Source organism: Lithobates pipiens, unplaced genomic scaffold (assembly GCF_037356315.1).
Source record: "Lithobates pipiens isolate NorthernLeopardFrog02 unplaced genomic scaffold, aLitPip1_a1.2 Scaffold_35, whole genome shotgun sequence".
Lineage (NCBI taxonomy): Eukaryota > Metazoa > Chordata > Amphibia > Anura > Ranidae > Lithobates > Lithobates pipiens.
The window spans coordinates 8172493-8193468 of NW_027507811.1; the positions used below are offsets into that span (position 1 = coordinate 8172493).

At 45.0% G+C, this 20976-nt stretch overlaps 3 protein-coding genes across 3 annotated transcripts in view; all 3 read left to right on the plus strand.

The window, feature by feature from the left end:
• LOC143955541 (uncharacterized) overlaps positions 1-20976 on the plus strand; it is a 124768-nt gene that overhangs the window by 11268 nt on the left and 92524 nt on the right. Inside the window, exons 3-4 of the mRNA XM_077465589.1 lie at positions 430-776; positions 14257-14348. Of these exons, the coding sequence (XP_077321715.1) occupies positions 692-776; positions 14257-14348 (177 nt within the window). The 5' untranslated portion in view covers positions 430-691. The remainder of the gene's footprint in view (positions 1-429; positions 777-14256; positions 14349-20976) is intronic.
• On the plus strand, positions 788-7337 carry LOC143955718 (uncharacterized). Its single transcript, XM_077465835.1, has 5 exons — positions 788-990; positions 1080-1295; positions 1376-1573; positions 2167-2302; positions 2612-7337. Exons 2-5 carry the CDS (start codon positions 1155-1157, stop codon positions 3817-3819), a joined length of 1683 nt encoding a protein of 560 aa, XP_077321961.1. The 5' UTR covers positions 788-990; positions 1080-1154; the 3' UTR covers positions 3820-7337.
• On the plus strand, positions 14409-16622 carry LOC143955369 (uncharacterized). Its single transcript, XM_077465432.1, has 4 exons — positions 14409-14636; positions 14718-14918; positions 14999-15205; positions 15325-16622. Exons 1-4 carry the CDS (start codon positions 14409-14411, stop codon positions 15529-15531), a joined length of 843 nt encoding a protein of 280 aa, XP_077321558.1. The 3' UTR covers positions 15532-16622.

Genomic DNA, 20976 nt, shown 5'->3' on the forward strand with positions numbered 1-20976 from the left:
TACTGGGGATCGTTCCTTGAAGATAGAAACCCTCACGTTATCCCCCATACATCCCCATCCTAATATTATACAACCAGTACAGTCCAGATCATTCTCTGTTTATCAATTATTGGTCTACAGGAAACCCATATAGAACACATGACCAATGAGGATGGAGGAGGATCTGAGTCACGTGACTGGGAAAATAATAAACCTCACCCTGGAGATCATCTACCTGCTGACCGGAGAGGTGAGGAGGATTCTGGGAGGTCACATGACATCACTCTTATCTCTATTAATAAAACACAGACCTGACCGGAGAGGTGAGGAGGATTCTGGGAGGTCACATGACATCACTCTTATCTCTATTAATAAAACACAGACCTGACCGGAGAGGTGAGGAGGATTCTGGGATTTTAACATGATATTCCTATTGGTTCTCCAATACAGAGATTTCCTCTTGTGAAGTCCGGTGATCATATGACCATCACAGTGCCTCCATGTGACTCCCTAAAACCTGAGAGACACAACATGGAGAAGATTCTAGAAGTCACCAAGAAGATGATGGAGCTGCTGACAGGAGAGGTGAGGAGGATTCTGGGAATTCTGGGACATTATCCAGTAACAGACAAGGGATGTGTCTGGATGGTGACTGTATCATTGTGTGTGTCAGGTTCCTATAAGGTGTCAGGATGTCACTGTCTATTTCTCCATGGAGGAGTGGGAGTATTTAGAAGGACACAAGGATCTCTACAAGGACGTCATGATGGACAATCAGCCGCCCCTCACATCACCGGGTAAGAGGAGACTTTATTGTAAAGGAGAGAGCAGTACGGAGGGTCCACCTAGATCCCCCATCATCTGATAAACACATAGAAACAATGTATTCAGTCAGTGTGTGTGTTTCCTACAGATGGATCCAGTAATGGGAACCCACCAGAGAGATGTCCCCGTCCTCTGTATTCCCGGGATTCCACACAGGAAGGTCACACCATCCCCCACCATCATCAGGTAGATGAGGAACAATCACTGATAGTATCATTAGGATCTGTACATTATCTGCATTGTTACCAGTGATGTCATTTTTATTATATATTCAGAGTGGAAACCTGAGAGATTCTAAAGTTGAGGTTAAAGAAGAGATAAAAGAGGAGGAGGATGATGAGGATGGGGGGATGGAGGAAGAACAAAAATATCTGTACCAGGACACCATGGTGGAGTCCTCCAGTTACAGAAACCCATCAGAGAGATGTCCCCGTCCTCTGTATTCCCGGGATTCCACACAGGAAAAGCACAACTATGCCAAACCTGATCAGGTAGATGAGTAACAATTATAGGTAGTTATGTATTATACATAAACATGTTTGTTGTAATGAATGTCTTATTATATATTCAGAGTGGAATCCTCGGGGATAATAATATTGTTGTTAGGGAAGAGTATAAAGAGGAGGATGAGGAGTATGGAGTGACGGAGGAACGTTCAAATGGACACAAGGATATGATGCAGCCGCCTAATACCAGGAACCCACCAGAGAGATGTCCCCGTCCTCTGTATTCCACACAGGGAGGTCACACCATCCCCCACCATCATCAGGTAGGTGGAGTTGAGGGTCAGGAACATAAAGGAGTTGTAAACCCTCGTGGTTTTTCACCTTAATGCATTCTATGAAAAACAGCTGCCCCTCAGAGCCTCCCTTTTTCTTACCTGAGTCCGATCTTTCCAGCGACGGGGACGAGCAAAGCAGCTTCAGCCACTGTCTCGGGTCCTCATTGGATAGATTGATAGCAGCAGGAGCCATTGGCTTCCTCTGTTGTCAATTAAATCCTGTGAGCTGGGGGGTGGGGACACGTCCTGCTGTCTTTGTCAATGGACGCAGGACTCGGGAGCACACCCGCTTGAGTGCCCCCATGGAAAGCAGCTCTCCAAGGGGGCACTCGATGAAGAGGAGCGCCACCGGGTGACCCCAGATCGGGGCCGCTCTGTGCAAAACTCTAGCACAGAGCAGGTAAGTGTAACATGTTTGTTATTTAAAAGAAAAAATAACCTTTATAATCATCTAAAGTGATTGAACACTCTGACATGTGGAGATGATGTGTGGACTCTACAAGATGATATTTTCTATGTGATCTCACATCATAAATACTTCTATGTTACAGATGTTATTTTCTGCCATTCTGTTGGTTTAGGGTGAAGATCTGATGAAGATGAAAGTTGAGGGTGAAGTAGAAGAGACGTATGTGAGGGATGATCAGCAATATACGGAGGAGGCTGGAATGACGAGGACATTCATAGAGGAGGACACTCCTACAGAGATCAGCACAGGTGACCCATCATATATTCTTCTCTTATCTCTGCTCTGTTACTGCTCACTGATTGGTCTAGGCTTGTGGTTGTGTAAAGAGCATGGACCTCCCAGTCCCCCATTGGTTCCTGCTCTTCTGACAAGGCTGTGTAAATGTAGAAGTGATCTGGGAGGAGGACCAAAGGACTGAAGAGGGGGGAAAAGTCCCGGCTGGTTGGGACCTCCACAGAGAACATCTCCTCACTCATATCTACCTGATCCAGATGGGATCTTGATGGAAGTGAACTAACCCTCTCATATCTATTGATGATGTTTTTATATTTTTCCAGGACACGCCATGGAGAAACCCTCAAAGGATCGTCTCACTTTATCTCCAGGTTGGAAAATGGAAGATGAGGACATCACAGGAGATTGTGGAGGAGAAAAGACAATGATCTCCACTATGGATGGTGGACTTCACAGTGTGGATAGACCATGGAATCCCTCCGACTCTGAGCAACCTCGTACTGTGAGGGATGGCGCCGGGGTTCAGGGGGAATGTGGGGAAAGTTTTAGCTCTGAATTAAGTCTTGCTAGGCATCAGAGATCTCAAACAGCTGAGAAGTCCCATTCCTGTTCTGAGTGCGGGAAATGTTTTCTTCATAAATCAACACTCATCCTGCATTTCCGATCTCACACGGGAGAGAAGCCATTTTCCTGCTCTGAGTGCGGGAAATGCTTCTCACAGAAGGGATATCTTTCCCGACATCAGAGAATTCACACGGGGGAAAAGCCGTATGCCTGCTCTGAGTGCGGAAAACAGCTTGCCCAGAAATCAAAACTTGCAGTACATCAAAGATCCCACACAGGTGTAAAGCCGTATTCCTGCATTGACTGCGGGAAAAGTTATTCACGGAACTCGGAACTTGTGATACATCAGAGGTCTCACACGGGGGAGAAGCCGTATTCCTGCCCTGAGTGCGGCAAATGTTTTTCACGCAAGTCCAAACTTTATAATCACCAAAGACTGCATACGGGCGAGAAGCTGTATCCCTGCTCTGAGTGCAGTAAAGGTTTTTCAGATGTAGCCCATCTTTACCTACATCAGCGGACTCACACGGGTGAGAAACCATATCCCTGTCCTGAGTGCGGGAAGCGTTTTTCGCAGAAGCCTAATCTCGACAACCATCAGAGAATTCACACGGGGGAGAAGCCGTATTCCTGTCCCGAGTGCGGAAAATGTTATTCACAGAAATCTCATCTTACTGTACATCGGTTATGCCACGCAGGGAAACTGTTTTCCTGTCCTGAGTGCGGGAAATGTTGTTCACGAAAATCGGAACTTGTCAGACATCAAAAAACTCATACGGGGGAGAAACCGCATTGCTGCTCCGAGTGTGGGAAATGTTATTTGCGGAAAACAGAACTTGTTGTACATCAAAGATGCCACACGGGGGAGAAGCCGTATTCTTGCCCTGAGTGTGGGAAAAGTTATTCAAAGAAGTCTAGTCTTAACAGTCATCATCAGAGAACCCACAAAACTCTCAAGGTGTATTAGTGTCCCGAGTGTGGGAAATGTCTTCTATATGATATATATTATATATATGAATTATATTTTGCCGTACATCAGAGATCTCACACTGGGATATACACACCTTGATATACATCCACGGGTGTTGCTAGGATTGCAATACACCTGGGAACTCTGATGAGAGCAATAATGCAGATTATTGTGAACAGTGGGTATGGCCAAATTACATTAAGAGTGGGAGGGGTATGGATGTACCCATGAAATAAGCATTAACTGCTGTGCCACATGCAAGAATAGTGTGTGTATATATATATATATATATGTGTGTGTAAATAATGCACAGATTTCAGGGGTCAAGAGTACCTAACGCACACATGGCAGGAGTGCAGGGTAATGCAAAGAACACAGTGATGGGGGATCCATAATGCACAGGGCGCAGCGGTCAGACAAGCCTAAGCCCTTGTACACACGGTCGGACATTCCAACAGAAAATCCGACCGTGTGTGGGCTCCATCGGACTGTTTTCCGTCCGAATATCCGACCGACAAAGTTTTAGAGCTGGGCTATAAAATTTTCCGACAACATGGTCCGATCGGACAAAGTCCGATCGTTTGTAGAGAATTCCGAACGGCCAAAGTGCCACACATGCTCAGATCAAATTCCTAGACTAGAGCTATTGGCTACTAGCCGCAACGTAGTCCAATCGTAACGAAATAACGTCATCACGTTCTAAACGATCGGATTTTACGAACAACGTTGTGACCGTGTGTATGCAACACCAGTTTCGGACAAAATCCGACGGATTTGTTTGTCGGAATGTCCGACCGTGTGTACAAGGGCTAAGCCCCTGTACACACCGTCGGAGATTTCCACAACCAAATCCGTCGGATCTTGTCCGAAACTGTTGCATACACACGGTCAAAAATCGATACGATTCGTTACGACGGGACTACGTTCAGGCTAGTAGCCAATAGCTTTGATGTAGGAATTTGAGCTGAGCATGCGTGGCACTTGATCCGATCAAAATTCTCTACACATGATCGGAGTATGTCCGATCAAACCAGTTGGTCGGGAAATATTTCCAACGTGTTGGAAAATTAGGTCCGGCGGATATTCCGACGGAATCAGTCCGATGCATATCACACACAGTCAGATTATCCGACAACACGGTCCGATAGGACATATTCCGACGGATTCTCCGACCGTGTGTACAAGGGCTAAGACACACAGGGTTGTGGTCAGGAGTGCTTAAGGCACAGGACACAGACGTGCATAACACACAGAGCACAGGGGTCAGGCGTACATAACACACAGAGCACAGGGGTCAGGCGTACATAACACACAGAGCACAGGGGTCAGGCGTACATAACACACAGAGCACAGGGGTCAGGCGTACATAACACACAGAGCACAGGACACAGGCGTGCATAACACACAGAGCACAGGGGTCAGGCGTACATAACACACAGAGCACAGGGGTCAGGCGTACATAACACACAGAGCACAGGGGTCAGGCGTACATAACACACAGAGCACAGGGGTCAGGAATACATAACACAGAGCACTGGAGTATATAACACACAGAACACATAGGTCAGGAGTATATAACACAGGGGTCAGGAGTAGATAAACACACAGAGCACAGGGGTCAGGAGTACACAACACATATAGCACAGGGGTTTGGAGTACACAACACATAGAACACAGGGGTCAGGAGTACATAACACACAGCACAGGGGTCCGGAATACATAACGCAGAGTACAGAAGTACATAACACACAGACCGCAAGGGTTAAGAGTACATAAAACACAGAGCCCAGGGGTCAGGAGTACATAACACACAGGGGTCAGGAGTACATAACACAGAAAGTACAGGGGTCAGGAGTATATAACACCTAGAGCACAGGTGTCAGGAGTACATAACACAGGGAACAGTGGTCAGGAGTACATAACACACAGGGAACAGTGGTCAGGAATACATAACATACGGAGCACAGGGGTCAGGAATACATAAAAAAACAAGCACAGGGGTCAGGAGTACATAACACACAGGGGTCAGGAGTACATAACACACCGAGCACAGGGGTCAGGAGTACATAACACACCAAGCACAGGGGTCAGGAGTACATAACGCACCGAGCACAGGGGTCAGGAGTACAGAACACATAGAGCACAAGGGCCAGGAAAATCTGCATGCTGTGTATTCCTTTCAAAATGTGTTCTACCTCAACTGATTTAGAGCTGACTTACAATATTCCTGCTTTGTGTCTCTGACATAATCCATAGCAATTGTTATTGCTGAATAAAAAATTGCCTTGTCTCTCTTCATATCTACCTATTAAAAATGCTTACATATGTCTGTGTAATATTTCTGCCTTGCTTCTCACACATAATCCACAGCATTTTTTATCTTAAGATAAAAAAAAGTCACTTACCCTTTTCAAATGTGGCCTAAACTAAAAAGGCTGATGATGTGCAGTGTGTCTCTGTAATATTTCTGCTTTGTCTTCCTTTAAATGTGGCCTAATAAAAAGACTTCCATGATGTGCAGGGTGTCTCTGTAATATTTCTGCTTTGTCTTCCTTTAAATGTGGCCTAATAAAAAGACTTCCATGATGTGCAGGGTGTCTCTGTTATATTTCTGCTTTGTGCTTTTGATATTATCATTGTTATTTGGAGATAAAAAAATGCTTTAGCTGCCTTCTTTAAAATGCAGCCTATTGAAAATGCTCACTTGATGTGCAGGGTGTGTCTGTTATATTTCTGCTTTGTGTCTCTGATATTTTGTCATTTTTATTTGGAGATAAAAAAATTTTTTATCTCCCTTTAAATGTGGCCTAATAAAAATGCTTACACTATGTGGAGCATCTTATAATATTTCTGCTTTGTGTCTCTGACATCATCAAATGTCATTTTTATTTCTGGCTAAAAAATGCTTTGTCTCTCATTTTCAAATGTAGCCTTCGCTTGATGTGCAGGGTGTCTCTGCTTTGTGCTTCTATTATCATTTTTTTTTTTTTGGAGATACAAAAAATGCTTTGTATCCCTTATTTTATTTTAATGCAGCCTATAAAAAAGGCTCACATGATGTGCAGGGTGTCACTGTCATTTTTATTTGGAGATAAAAAATGCTTTGTCTCCCTTTTAAATGCAGCCTAATAAAGAGACTTACATGATGTGCAGGGTGTCTCTGTTATATTTCTGCTTTGTGCCTCTGATATTATCATTGTTATTTGGAGATAAAAAATTCTTTAGCTCCCTTGTTTAAATGTGGCCGAATAAAAAGGCTTACACTATGTGCAACGTCTTTGTAATATTTCTGCTTTGTATTTCTGAGATCATAAAAATTTCATTTTTATTTCTGGATAAAAATGCTTTGCCTCTCATTTTCAAATGCAGAGCATTATAAAGACTTGCATGATGTGCAGGGTGTCTGTGTTATATTTTTGCTTTGTGTCTCTGATATTATTCACTGTCATTTTTATTTGGAGATAAAAAATGTTTAGTCTCCCTTTAAATACGGCCTAATAAAAAGACTTACATGATGTGCAGGGTGTCTGTGTTATATTTCTGCTTTGTGTCTCTGATATTATCATTGTTATTAGGAGATAGAAAAATGCTTTTTCCCCCTTCTTTAAATGTGGCCTAATAAGAAGGCTTACATGATGTGCAGGGTGTCTCTGTTATATTTCTGCTTTGTGCCTCTGATATTATCATTGTTATTAGGAGATAGAAAAATGCTTTGTCCCCCTTCTTTAACCACTTAAGGACCAGGCCTCTTTTTCAGACTCTGTGTTTACATGTTTAAAACTGTTTTTTTTTTGCTAGAAAATTACTCAGAACCCCCAAACATTTATATATTTTTTTTCTAATACCCTAGAGAATAAAATGGCGGTCATTGCAATACTTTTTTTCACACAGTATTTGCGCAGCGGTCTTACAAGTGAAATAAAATTAGCCCATTTTTTTTATATTGTGAAAGATAATGTCACGCCGAGTAAATTGATACCCAACATGTCACGCTTCAAAATGGCGCCCGCTCGTGGAATGGCGTCAAACTTTTAGCCTAAAAAATCTCCATAAGCGACATTTGCATTTTTTGTGGTACAGAGGAGGTCTAGGGCTAGAATTATTGCTATCCCTCTACCGATCACGGTGATATCTCACATGTGTGGTTTGACTACCATTTTCATATGCGGGAGCTACTCACATATGCGCTCGCTTCTGCGCGCAAGCTCGTCTTTTTTTTCTGTTTTCTTATTTAATAGATTTTATTTATTTAAACAAAAAAAAAAAAAATGGATCACTTTTATTCCTATTACAAGGAATGTAAACATCCCTTGTAATAGAAAAAAGCATCACAGGTCCTCTTAAATATGAGATCTGGGGGGTCAAAAAGTCCTCATATTTGAACTTAAATGCAATAAAAAAAAAAAATGTCATTTGAAAAAATTACATTGAAAAAATGTGCCTTTAAGAGGTATGGGCGGAAGTGACGTTTTGACGTTGCTTCCGCCCTCCTATGGTATAGAGATGAGTGGGGGCCATCTTAGCCTCACTCCTCTCTATACCCAGCACAGGAAAGTACCCGATCGCCTCCGCCGCTACCGACGGCCCCGTCGCCGATAGCAGTGATCTCGCGGCGAACCCGCCGCAGAGACCACCATTATCGCACACGACGACCGGCGCCTGAAGAGATGGATATCTCGGTTGTGGCAGCAGCTGCTGCCGTTACCGAGCTATCCCTCTTCAAAAAATGGACGTACATCGGAGTGCGCCGGTCGTAAAGTGGTTAAATGCGGCCTAATAAAAAGGCTCACATGATGTGCATTGTGACTCTGTTATCATTTTCATTTAGAGATGCAAAAAATGCTTGTCTCTGACATCATCATTTTTACTTTTGGATAAAAAACGCTGTATCTCCTATTTGCAAATGCAGCCCATTATAAAGACTCGCATGATGTGCAGTGTGTCTGTGTTATATTTCTGCTTTTTGTCTCTATTATCATTTTTATTTAGGGATGCAAAAAATGCCACGTCTCCCTTCTTTAACCCTTTCACTGCCATGCCCCGTGCTCCATTTTGCAATTTTTCCTTTGTTTTTTTTATTTTTCACTAATAGCTTTCAGAATTTGTGAAAGGCCCCCAACCCCACCCAAACCATATATTTTTCTGAAAGCACATGATAAGTAGAATAAAAAGAAGATGCTACTGATTTTTTTAGACCCTGCGGGATATGCGCAAATGTTTATCAAACCAATATATTTGCAAAAAATTCTCTAAAACCATTATTAGCAGATAAAAACATAGCAAAATTTCCACAATTCCTAGTAACTATAACAGCTTAACCTGTATTGAGTGAATAAATAACAAATATTTGTAACATTTTTAATTGCGCCTTTTTTGCGAAATGGTGAAATTTGAACAGACACAAAAGTGTAAATATCTAAATTTCTCAAAAAATCTGAAGGTTTTCATTTTTCCCTTACAGCTTTCAGAATTTGTGAAAGACCCCCAAAACCATATGACCTCTAGAATAAAAAGACGAAGGTGCTACTGAGGCTCTAATTGGCTTGAAAAAAGATTGGGCTCGGGCGCATAGCATTGCACCCTGAACGACTTGTGAGTTGACAATAGCGAATTAATAAAAAAAAGCACAGTGAAATCCTAGGCCTCCTACTACTATCTCAGCGCTGTAGAAATATCAGGTTTCATAAAATATAGGACTTCCACAGTTGCAACAGTTAAATGTCAACACTGCATTCAATATATAAAACAGCTGCCGCTTAAAATGCAAATGCATATGTCAATCATTAAAATAGTAATAAAAAGGTGCACAAGTCCAACTTAGATGCCTGTAATTATTACAGCAGCGCTACTGTCATAAAGTTATGAACAGCTTTCATGTGTTAATGACACGCAAGGAATAAACAGTTGACAGATGGTGAGGGAAGTCCCAGAAAACCCAGATGGTAGTCCTGTTATGATACAGAGGACATCTGCTGGGGAGAGGGGTAGGAAATGTGAGCGGGGGTGACCCCAGAGGGTAGGAGTGGTGGATGTTCAGGTTTTACTCCAGAGTCCCTCTGGGCTCCAATCACCACTGAGATCTCAGATTGTATCTTCTATCAGATGTCTATAGGGGTGCGGCTTCGTTTGTTTTATTATTCTATTCTTCATCAGCAGATCTCCTGCAGTCTATTAGCATCTATTACCTTTTTTTGTTTTTTTAAGCCGATCTCTTCCTTTTGGCATCTTTTTTTTTTCCAAAGCAGATTTTCTGCAGCCTATTGCCATCTATTTCTTGTTTGTGCATACAGGTAAGCTACAACTGCAATGGCTGCAGTTCCTCTGAGCTCCACAAGGTGGCGATCTCAGATCTACTCCCCAGACAGGAAGTCTCTATGGAAGACAGGAAGTGATATCAAGTACAGACAGGAAGTTCTGGGTGAGAGGTAAGTCGGGAGGAAGTATAGAGGATACATTGCTGGAAGTGGCAGTAGAGGAGGTAAGTATTATTATGATCATTATTATTATTATACAGGTTTTATATAGCGGCAACAGTTTGCACAGCGCTTTACAACATGAGGGGAGACAGTACAGTTACATTACAATTTGGTACAAGAGGAATCGGAGGGCCCGGCTCCTTAGAGCTTACAATTTAAAAAGGAAGGTCAATTGATACAAAGGGTAATAGCTGTGGGGGGATGAGCTGATGGAGGAAGTAGAACAGTGTTAGTTAGAAGCAGGATAGGCTTCTTTGAAGGGGTTTTCAGGGATCATCTAAAGATGGATAGATCAGGGGACAGTCAACAGATTGGGGTCAGGAGTTCCAAAGGATGGGAGAAGCTCTGGAGCAATCCTGGAGGTGAGCATGGGAGGAGGTGATAAGGGAACTAGAGAGCAGGAAATATTGGGAGGACTGAAGAGAGCGATTAGGTTGGTATTTTGGGACTAGGTTAGTGATGTACTGTAGCTGGGTGCCGAGTTATGGATGACTTTGTAACTTATTGTTAGTACTTTGAATTGTATTTGTTGGGTGAGTGGAAGCCAGTGGAGGGATTGGCAGAGAGGGGTGGAGGACACTGAATGGAGGCCAGTGGAGGGATTGGCAGAGGGGGGTGGAGGACACTGAATGGAGGCCAGTGGAGGGATTGGCTGAGAGGGGTGAAGGACACTGAATGGAGGGAAGTGGAGGGATTGGCAGAGAGGGTGGAGGACACTGAATGGAGGCCAGTGGAGGGATTGTCAGAGAGGGGTGGAGGACACTGAATGGAGACCAGTGGAGGGATTGGCAAAGAGGGGTGGAGGACACTAAATGGAGGCCAGTGGAGGGATTGGCAGAGAGGGGCGGAGGACACTGAATGGAGGGAAGTGGAGGGATTGGCAGAGAGGGGTGGAGGACACTGAATGGAGGCCATTGGAGGGATTGGCAGAGATGGGTGGAGGACACTGAATGGAGGCCAGTGGAGGGATTGGCAGAGAGGGGTGGAGGGCACTGAATGGAGACCAGTGGAGGGATTGGCAGAGAGGGGTGGAGGACACTGAATGGAGACCAGTGGAGGGATTGGTAGAGAGGGGTGGAGGACACTGAATTGAGGCCAGTGAAGGGATTGGCAGAGAGGGGTGGAGGACACTGAATGGAGGGAAGTGGAGGGATTGGCAGAGAGGGGTGAAGGACACTGAATGGAAGCCAGTGGAGGGATTGGCAGAGAGGGGTGGAGGACACTGAATGGAGACCAATGGAGGGATTGGCAGAGCGGGCGGACGACACTGAATGGAGACCAGTTGAGGGATTGGCAGAGAGGGGTGGAGGACACTGAATGGAGGCCAGTGGAGGGATTGGTAGAGAGGGGTGGAGGACACTGAATGGAGACCAGTTGAGGGATTGGTAGAGAGGGGTGGAGGACACTGAATGGAGACCAGTGGAGGGATTGGCAGAGAGGGGTGGAGGACACTGAATGGAAGCCAGTGGAGAGATTGGCAGAGAGGGGTGGAGGACACTGAATGGAGGCCAGTGGAGGGATTGGCAGAGAGGGGTGGAGGACACTGAATGGAGGCCAGTGGAGGGATTGGCAGAGAGGGGTGGAGGACACTGAATGGAGGCCAGTGGAGGGATTGGCAGAGAGGGGTGGAGGACACTGAATGGAGGCCAGTGGAGGGATTGGCAGAGAGGGGTGGAGGACACTGAATGGAGGCCAGTGGAGGGATTGGCAGAGAGGAGTGGAGGACATTGAACGGTTGGTAAGGTGGATGAGTCTAATAAGATCTTATTTTCACACCCAGCAATCCCCCCCGTCATGTCCGTCCTCTTCCTCCATAGTCACTGTGACGTCTTTTATCTCCAGCAGATGATAAACACATATATAGTGTGGAAATGTAGATTAACCCCTTCAGGGGCAGAACATTCCCTAACTTTACGAGGCCGGAACATTCCCTTCATTTTAGAGATGTGTCGCCTTTCCCACCAATCACCTCATCGGTCTATATGAACGGATCAAATCACCTCCCCCCACTCGGGTTGCCACTTTTTCTTCCAGCTAAACCCAAACACTTTAGTGGCTCACTTCATTTGTGTTGTACGTCGCCACGTTCTCGAAGGTCGAAAGTTCCGAGAACTTTTGTGCCACCTGTGTGTATGCAAGCCAAGCCTGAGCGGAATTCCGTCGGAAAAAACATCCAAGTTTTTTATCTGACGGAAAATCTGCTCGTGTGTACAGGGCATTAGGCACCCCAAAGTGGACCACCCTAACCACAGCACCCCAAAGAACCTCACTCCAGGGGGTGGATTGGGGGGGGGCTGCAGAGTGCTCAGGGAGGGCCATAGAGTAGTCAAAGGGGCAGTGGGGGATGGACAGGGGGACAGTGGGGTGGACAGGAGGATGGAAAGTGGGACCATGGGATGGACGGGGGAACAGTAGTATCTCAGAGTTCAGTAGTAAGTAACGGAGAGTGCAGAGGTCAGTAGTATCAGAGGTCAGTAGTATCAGAGGTCAGTAGTAAGTATCAAATGTCAGTAGTGTCAGAGGTCAGTAGTACATTATGGAGAGTTCAGAGGTCAGTAGTAAGTAACCAAGAGTTCAGAGGTCAGTAGTAAGTTATGTAGAGTTTAAAGGTCAGTAGTACATTTCAGAGAGTTCAGAGGTCAGTAGTTAGTAATGTAGAGTTCCAAAATCAGTAATATATTACGGAGAGTTCAGAGGTCAGTAGTAAGTATCAGAGGTCAGTAGTATCAGAGGTCATTAGTACATTTTGGAGAGTTCAGAGGTCAGTAGTATCAGAGTTCAGAGGTCAGTAGTAAGTATCAGAGGTCAGTAGTACATTATGGAAAGTTCAGAGGTCAGTAGTAAGTATCAGAGGTCAGTAGTACATTATGGAAAGTTCAGAGGTCAGTAGTAAGTAACGAAGAGTTCAGAGGTCAGTAGTAAATTATGTAGAGTTTAAAGGTCAGTAGTACATTTCGGAGAGTTCAGAGGTCAGTAGTTAGTAATGTAGAGTTCCAATATCAGTTATATATTACGGAGAGTTCAGAGGTCAGTAGTATCAGAGTTTAGAGGTCAGTAGTACATTATGGAAAGTTCAGAGGTCAAAAGTAAGTAATGAAGAGTTCAGAGGTCTATAGTAAGTTATGTAGGGTTTAAAGGTCAGTAGTACATTTCGGAGAGTTCAGAGGTTAGTAGTAAGTATCAGAGAGTTCAGAGGTCAGCAGTAAGTTATGGAGAGGTCAGTAGTATGTATCGGAGAGTTCAGAGGTCAGTAGTATGTATCGGAGAGTTCAGAGGTCAGTAGTCTGTATCGGAGAGTTCAGAGGTCAGCAGTAAGTAATGGAGAGGTCAGTAGTATATATTGGAGAGTTCAGAGGTCAGTAGTATGTATCGGAGAGTTCAGAGGTCAGTAGTAAGTTGTGGGGGGTTTGGGGGTCAGTCATTTCGGAGCGGTCAATAGTAAGTTACAGAGTTTAGAGGTAAGATAGATAAGAGATCTCCAGGTCAGTAGTAAATAACGGAGAGTTCAGAGTCACATCTCACATCTCCTCCCCCCAATGTCCCTCCATCCGGCTATTTTCCTTCTTCTTTTTTTTTTCCAATGCTCAAATGTAGAGTCAGGTGAGGAGGATTCTGGGAATATAATTTGATTTTACGATTTGTGTTCAGATGTAGAGTTTTCCTCCTGTGAAGTCTGGAGATCACATGACCATCACATTGCCTCCACCTCCCTCCCTGATAGAATAGAGAAATACAAAGAAGATTCTAGAAGTCACCAGAGAGATCATCGAGCTGCTGACAGGAGAGGTGAGCGGAGCCGGGAAGGACGTCATGATGGCCAATCAGCCGCCCCTCACATCACCGGGTAAGAGGAGACTTTATTGTAAAGGAGAGAGCAGTACGGAGGCTCCACCCATCCCCCATCATCTGATAAACACATAGAAACAATGTATTCAGTCAGTGTGTGTGTTTCCTACAGATGGATCCAGTAATGGGAACCCACCAGAGAGATGTCCTCTGTATTCCCGGGATTCCACACAGGAAGGTCACACCATCCCCCACCATCATCAGGTAGATGAGGAACAATCACTGGTAGTTATGATTTATACTCAAGCATGTTTGTTACAATAAATGTTTTATGTTATATTGCAGAGTGGAAACCTCAGGGAAAATAATATTGCCGTTAAAGAAGAGTATAAAGAGGAGAATGAAGAGTATGGAGTGATGAAGGAGCTTGCAGGGGGACACAAGGATATGATGGAGCCACCAAATACCAGGAACCCACCAGAGAGATGTCCCCGTCCTCTGTATTCCCGGGATTCCACACAGGAAGATCACACCATCCCCCACCATCATCAGGTAGGTGATTGACAATCACTGGTAGTTATGATTTATACACAAGCATGTGTGTTACAATAAATGTTTTGCAATACATTCCAGAGTGGAAACCTCGGGGATGATAATATTGTTCCTAAAGAAGAGTATAAAGAGGAGGATGAGGAGTATGGAGTGATGAAGGAGTTTTCAGGAGGACTAATGGATGTCATAATGGAGCCACCAAATACCAGGAACCCACCAGAGAGATGTCCCCGTCCTCTGTATTCCACACAGGAAGGTCACACCATCCCCCACCATCATCAGGTAGATGAGGAACAATCATTGGGAGTTATGATTTATCTACAAGCATGATTGTTACAATGAATGTTTTATTGTATATTCAGAGTGGAAACCTCGGGGATTATAATATTGATGTTAAAGAAGAGTTTAAAAAAGAGAATGAGGAGTATGGAGTGATGGAGGAGTTTTCAGAAGGACACAAGGATATGATGGAGCCACCAAATACCAGGAACCCACCAGAGAGATGTCCCCGTCCTCTGTATTCCCGGGATTCCACACAGGAAGATCACACCATCCCCCACTGTTACAAGGTTGGTGGGACGGAGCATCTAGAACATGGACTCCTAGAGATATGTAGATTTTATTATGTGATGTCACAATATTAAAGCTCTTATTTTACAGATTATTTTCTCTCATTTTCTTGGTTTAGAGTGGAGATCCAATGGATATAGAATTTGAGGTGAAATCAGAAGAAGAAGAAGAGAGGTATGTGAGGGATGATCAGCAGTCTATGGAGGAGGATGGAATAACGGGGACATTTATAGAGGAGGACACTCCTACAGAGATCAGCACAGGTGAGTCATTAACACTAAATCCATTCCTCCACCCATACTGCTCACTGATTGGTCCAGAGTAGGGCGGGGGCTGGGTGATATCAGCCTGTAATCCCCTGGTCACTTTCCTGAGCTGTGTTCCCCGTCCTGTATTCCTGGATTTCTCTCCGATAATCTTCCTTCTCTGTGCTGCCGACACAATTTATGGATCTAGACTGGATTTATGGAGGTTCTGAGGATCAGCACAATGTTGGTGTTGCTCAATCTAGGCACCTGGTGCATGTTTCTTGGGTCTTCTGCCCAATACCTGGGTATAGCATGATCTCTGACAAGACAATTCTCCGGGATTACTTGCTCTGTTGTCTGCTGGCTGTGCCGGGTGGAGGGATATGTCTGTATAGTCTCAGACCCAAGTCACTGAGTGCAGTCTCAGGAGATGGGAGGAGCGGTGTGGGACCTCTGCAACTTGTCTGCAGTAAACATTTCATCTTCCACTGATTAATGAACACCAATATTATAAGTCCTGACCCTGCACTATATTCTCTATGTTGTACATGACATACTCCTGACTTCTGCTCTCTCCCCTCCCCCCACTGCTATATATACACATAATATGTATTCTCTTTTGTTACACCCGTTTCCTACCAGCTGGACATTTTATATCGAAAGATGTGATTGGAGGACAGACTTTTACATGGTGATAATAATGTGATAACATCCTCCAACTTTGGAACCTTAAACAGAAAGTGATAATGGGGGAGGAGTCAATAACCCAATGATGGGGGTCTTCAGGATCAGTCCAGTCTTCATCCTCACTCTCTGACCTCTGGTGGGGCTCAGCCCCGCTGTTATTCATGACTAAATCATGGACTAAATAAGGAAGTGCAGGACTTCTTGTGTTGGGAAGATGGCAATGAGTGATAGAGGGAGAGGGGACACTCGTCCTATAATCCCCTCATCACTGTCACTCCTATAGAAGACAGTTCTCGTTCTTTCCTCACTCTCTGACTAAGGTCCATGAATAAAGAAATGATCTGGTAGGAGATCAGAGGACCCATTTACTAGTTACCTTGAGGGGGGAATTGTAAGATCCTCAGAGACAAAGCTGCCTGATGTGGGCGGAGTCCTGGTTTAGGGGAACCAATCAGCTGATGTCTAGTAATAATCTTTGTATTTCTATTTTAGTAGATGGACGGGAGATGAGGAAAACCTCAGAGGATTGTCTCACTTTGTCTCCAGACTGTAAAGTAGAAGATGAGGACATCACACAGTATAGTCCAGGAGAAAACCCGACTACCTCAAATGTCCATCCGGCACCACACAGTGTAGATGGACCATCGTATTCCTCTTATCCCGAGGAACCTCAGACTGTGCGGGACGGTGCCGGACCATCGTATTCCTCTTATCCCGAGGAACCTCAGACTGTGCGGGACGGTGCCGGACCATCGTATTCCTCTTATCCCGAGGAACCTCAGACTGTGCGGGACGGTGCCGGACCATCGTATTCCTCTTATCCCGAGGAACCTCAGACTGTGCGGGACGGTGCCGGACCATCGTATTCCTCTTATCCCGAGGAACCTCAGACTGTGCGGGACGGTGCCGGACCATCGTATTCCTCTTATCCCAAGGAACCTCAGACTGTGCGGGACGGTGCCGGACCATCGTATTCCTCTTATCCCGAGGAACCTCAGACTGTGCGGGACGGTGCCGGACCATCGTATTCCTCTTATCCTGAGGAACCTCAGACTGTGCGGGACGGTGCCGGACCATCGTATTCCTCTTATCCCGAGGAACCTCAGACTGTGCGGGACGGTGCCGGACCATCGTATTCCTCTTATCCCGAGGAACCTCAGACTGTGCGGGACGGTGCCGGACCATCGTATTCCTCTTATCCTGAGGAACCTCAGACTGTGCGGGACGGTGCCGGACCATTGTATTCCTCTTATCCTGAGGAACCTCAGACTGTGCGGGACGGTGCCGGACCATCGTATTCCTCTTATCCTGAGGAACCTCAGACTGTGCGGGACGGTGCCGGACCATTGTATTCCTCTTATCCTGAGGAACCTCAGACTGTGCGGGACGGTGCCGGACCATCGTATTCCTCTTATCCTGAGGAACCTCAGACTGTGACGGACAGTGGCAAACTTTCAGAAGATAAAAGGTTTTCCTGTACTGAGTGCGGGAAGTGTTTCCGTTTTAAATCTGGTCTTATCATGCATGTAAGATCTCACACCGGTGAGAAGCCACATCCCTGCCCTGAGTGTGGGAAAGGTTTTGTAAAAAAATCACAGCTTGTCAGACATCAGATATCTCACACGGGGGAGAAGCCGCATTCCTGTCCTGAGTGCGGAAAATGTTTTTCACTGAAGTCACATCTTTATAGACATCAGATATTGCACACGGGGGAAAAGCCGCATTCCTGTCCTGAGTGCGGAAAATGTTTTTCATTGAAGTCCAGTCTTTACAGACATGAAAGATTGCACACGGGTGAAAAGTCACTTTCCTGTCTCGAGTGCGGAAAATGTTTTTTAGAAAAGTCCAGTCTTTATAATCATCAGAGATCGCACACAGGTGAAAAGCCATATTCCTGTCATGAGTGCGGAACAAGTTTTTCAAATAGGTCCAGTCTTTACAGACATCAGAGATTGCACACGAGTCAGAAGCTATATTCCTGTCCTGAGTGCGGGATGTGTTGTGGACAAAAGTCAGAACTTGTCATACATCAGATGTCTCACACGGGTGAGAAGCCGTATTCCTGTTCTGAGTGCGGGAAATGTTTTATAACGAAAGCACAACTTGTCATACATCAAAGGTCTCACACGGGAGAAAAACCATATTTTTGTTCTGAGTGTGGGAAATGTTTTTCGGACAAGTCCTCTCATAACAGACATCAGAGATTGCACACGGGGGAGAAGCCATATTCCTGTCCTGAGTGCGGGAAGTGTTTTGCAAGGAACTCACATCTTTACAGACATCAGAAATCGCACACGGGGGAGAAGCAGTATTCCTGTCCTGAGTGCGGGAAAAGCTTTTCGGAGAAGTCCAGTCTTGACAGACATCAGAGATTGCACACGGGAGAGAAGCCACTTTCTTGTCTTGAGTGCGGTAAATGTTTTTCGGAAAAGTCCTGCCTTTATGAGCATCAGAGTTCGCACACAGGCGAGAAGCCATATTCCTGTCGTGAGTGCGGGACACGGTTTTCGAATCGATCCAGTCTTTACAGACACCAGAAGTCTCACACGGGCGAGAAGCCGTATTCCTGTCGTGAGTGCGGGTCGTGTTTTACCCGAAAATCTGAACTTGCCAGACATCAGAGCTTGCACACGGGGGAGAAGCCGTATGCCTGTCCTGAGTGCGGAAAATGTTTTTCAAGGAAGTCCAATCTTTACATACATCAGAGATCGCATACGGGGGAGAAGCCATATTCCTGTCCTGAGTGCGGGAAATGTTTTTCAGTGAAGTCCAGTCTTTACGTACATCAGAGATCTCACACGGGGAAGAAGCCACGTTCCTGTCCTGAGTGAGGGAATTGCTCCTCACTGAAGTCCTGTCTTCCTGTACATCAGGGATCCCACACAACCCTGGAGGTGTATTAGTGAGTGCGGGAAATGTCTTGTATATGAATGTTGCTGGACATGTGGGGAAGAAGCACCCCCCGATATACACCTCAGATATACTCCATGGCTGATCTTCATCATGGAAGAAACAGTTCATAGACCTCAACCAAAGCCTGACCTTTTGACAAAGATGTCCTATGAAATGGATGATACAACAGTGCCATCTAGAGGTCGGATTGGTAAATGTTTCTCTAATTGAAACATAGTATTGAGAAAGGGGCCACACCCATGTGGGGGGGATAATAAAACTTTCTAAATAAAAAGGCAACAACATAAGAAACGGAAATAAACAGTTGATAAGGAGATCAGAGACCACCAAAGACATGGATGAAGTGTTGTACCGTGTCGGCCATTGATAGCAGGAGAAAAATATACCCTTTCACCACCAGAGGGGTTTTTGCACCCATGTTAAAATGCATGTTTTTAGGCCTGAAGATTAGGTAAAACCCCCAAATGTGTATTTTCTGAAAGCAGAGGCCCTGGAGATGGTGTGATCTTTTCTGCAATACTTTGTCCTAATAATGTAACACGTTGTGTGTTTGTATTGTACACAAATTAATAACGACTCCGCCTCCACATTTCAGACAAGTCATTTTTCTGACCAATCGGATTCCTACCTTTTTACTGTTCCCTGATTTTATGACTGCAATCTTATTATCAATAAAATTGTGGTAAAACATTTATTGAATGGGAAAAAAAAAAAATTGTGTGTAACGACGACAATTGTCAATATCTATATGTAGCGCCCTCTAGGGTAGGTAGGTGCTAGAGTAGGATTTTGTTTTTTTGTCTTAAACCTCGTACACACGATCGGATTAGATGCGTCATTTATGTGTAATTTTATGATGCTTGATAGCCCGAAGGTGCTCCTTGGATTTTGGGCCCCTCTATGCATCTAGACTGTGAAAAAAGTCTCACACATGTGTTCTCTCCATTCTCGGGACGTAGAGCAGAATGTGTTTTGGAGTGTAATTATAAGTATGCCATATTCTCCTAACTTTACCCTTTCAGGGAAAATTCCCCCCCCCCCCCCCCGCCCTCCAAAAAAATCCAGCACTAATCTGCGCGCTAATTTATGTGTAATTTTATGATGCTTGATAGCCCGAAGGTGCTCCTTGGATTTTGGGCCCCTCTATGCATCTAGACTGTGAAAAAAGTCTCACACATGTGTTCTCTCCATTCTCGGGACGTAGAGCAGAATGTGTTTCGGAGTGTAATTATAAGTATGCCATATTCTCCTAACTTTACCCTTTCAGGGAAAATCCCCCCCCCCCCGCCCTCCAAAAAAATCCAGCACTAATCTGCGCGCTAATTTATGTGTAATTTTATGATGCTTGATAGCCCGAAGGTGCTCCTTGGATTTTGGGCCCCTCTATGCATCTAGACTGTGAAAAAAGTCTCACGCATGTGTTCTCTCCATTCACGGGACGTAGAGAAAAATGTGTTTTGGAGTGTAATTAGAAGTATGCCATATTCTCCTAACTTTACCCTTTCAGAAATAATCCCTTCCCCTCCCTCTTCCAAAAAAAACAGTACTAATCTGCGCACTCAACCCCCCCCCCCCCCCAAGTTCCCCCACCTTCTTCCAGAACAAATAATGCGCCCCCTTCTAGTACAAATCCTCACAATCCCTCCTCTTGTACAAATTCACTTCTTCTCCAACCCTCCCCCAAGCATAAATATTCTCCTCTGACTCCCCCCCCCCCTCCCAGTACAAATCCTTTTCACCTTACAGCACAATTCTTCCTTTTCCCCCAGAATTACGCCTCACAAATCAAATCCTCCCCCCTTCTAAAACAATACTCCCAATGATCCCCTTTGGATAAAATTCCTCTATATCTTCTCCCAACCAAATCCCCCCTCAGCACAAATCCTCCTCCCCCCAAGAAATCCCCCCCCCCCCAGGACAGA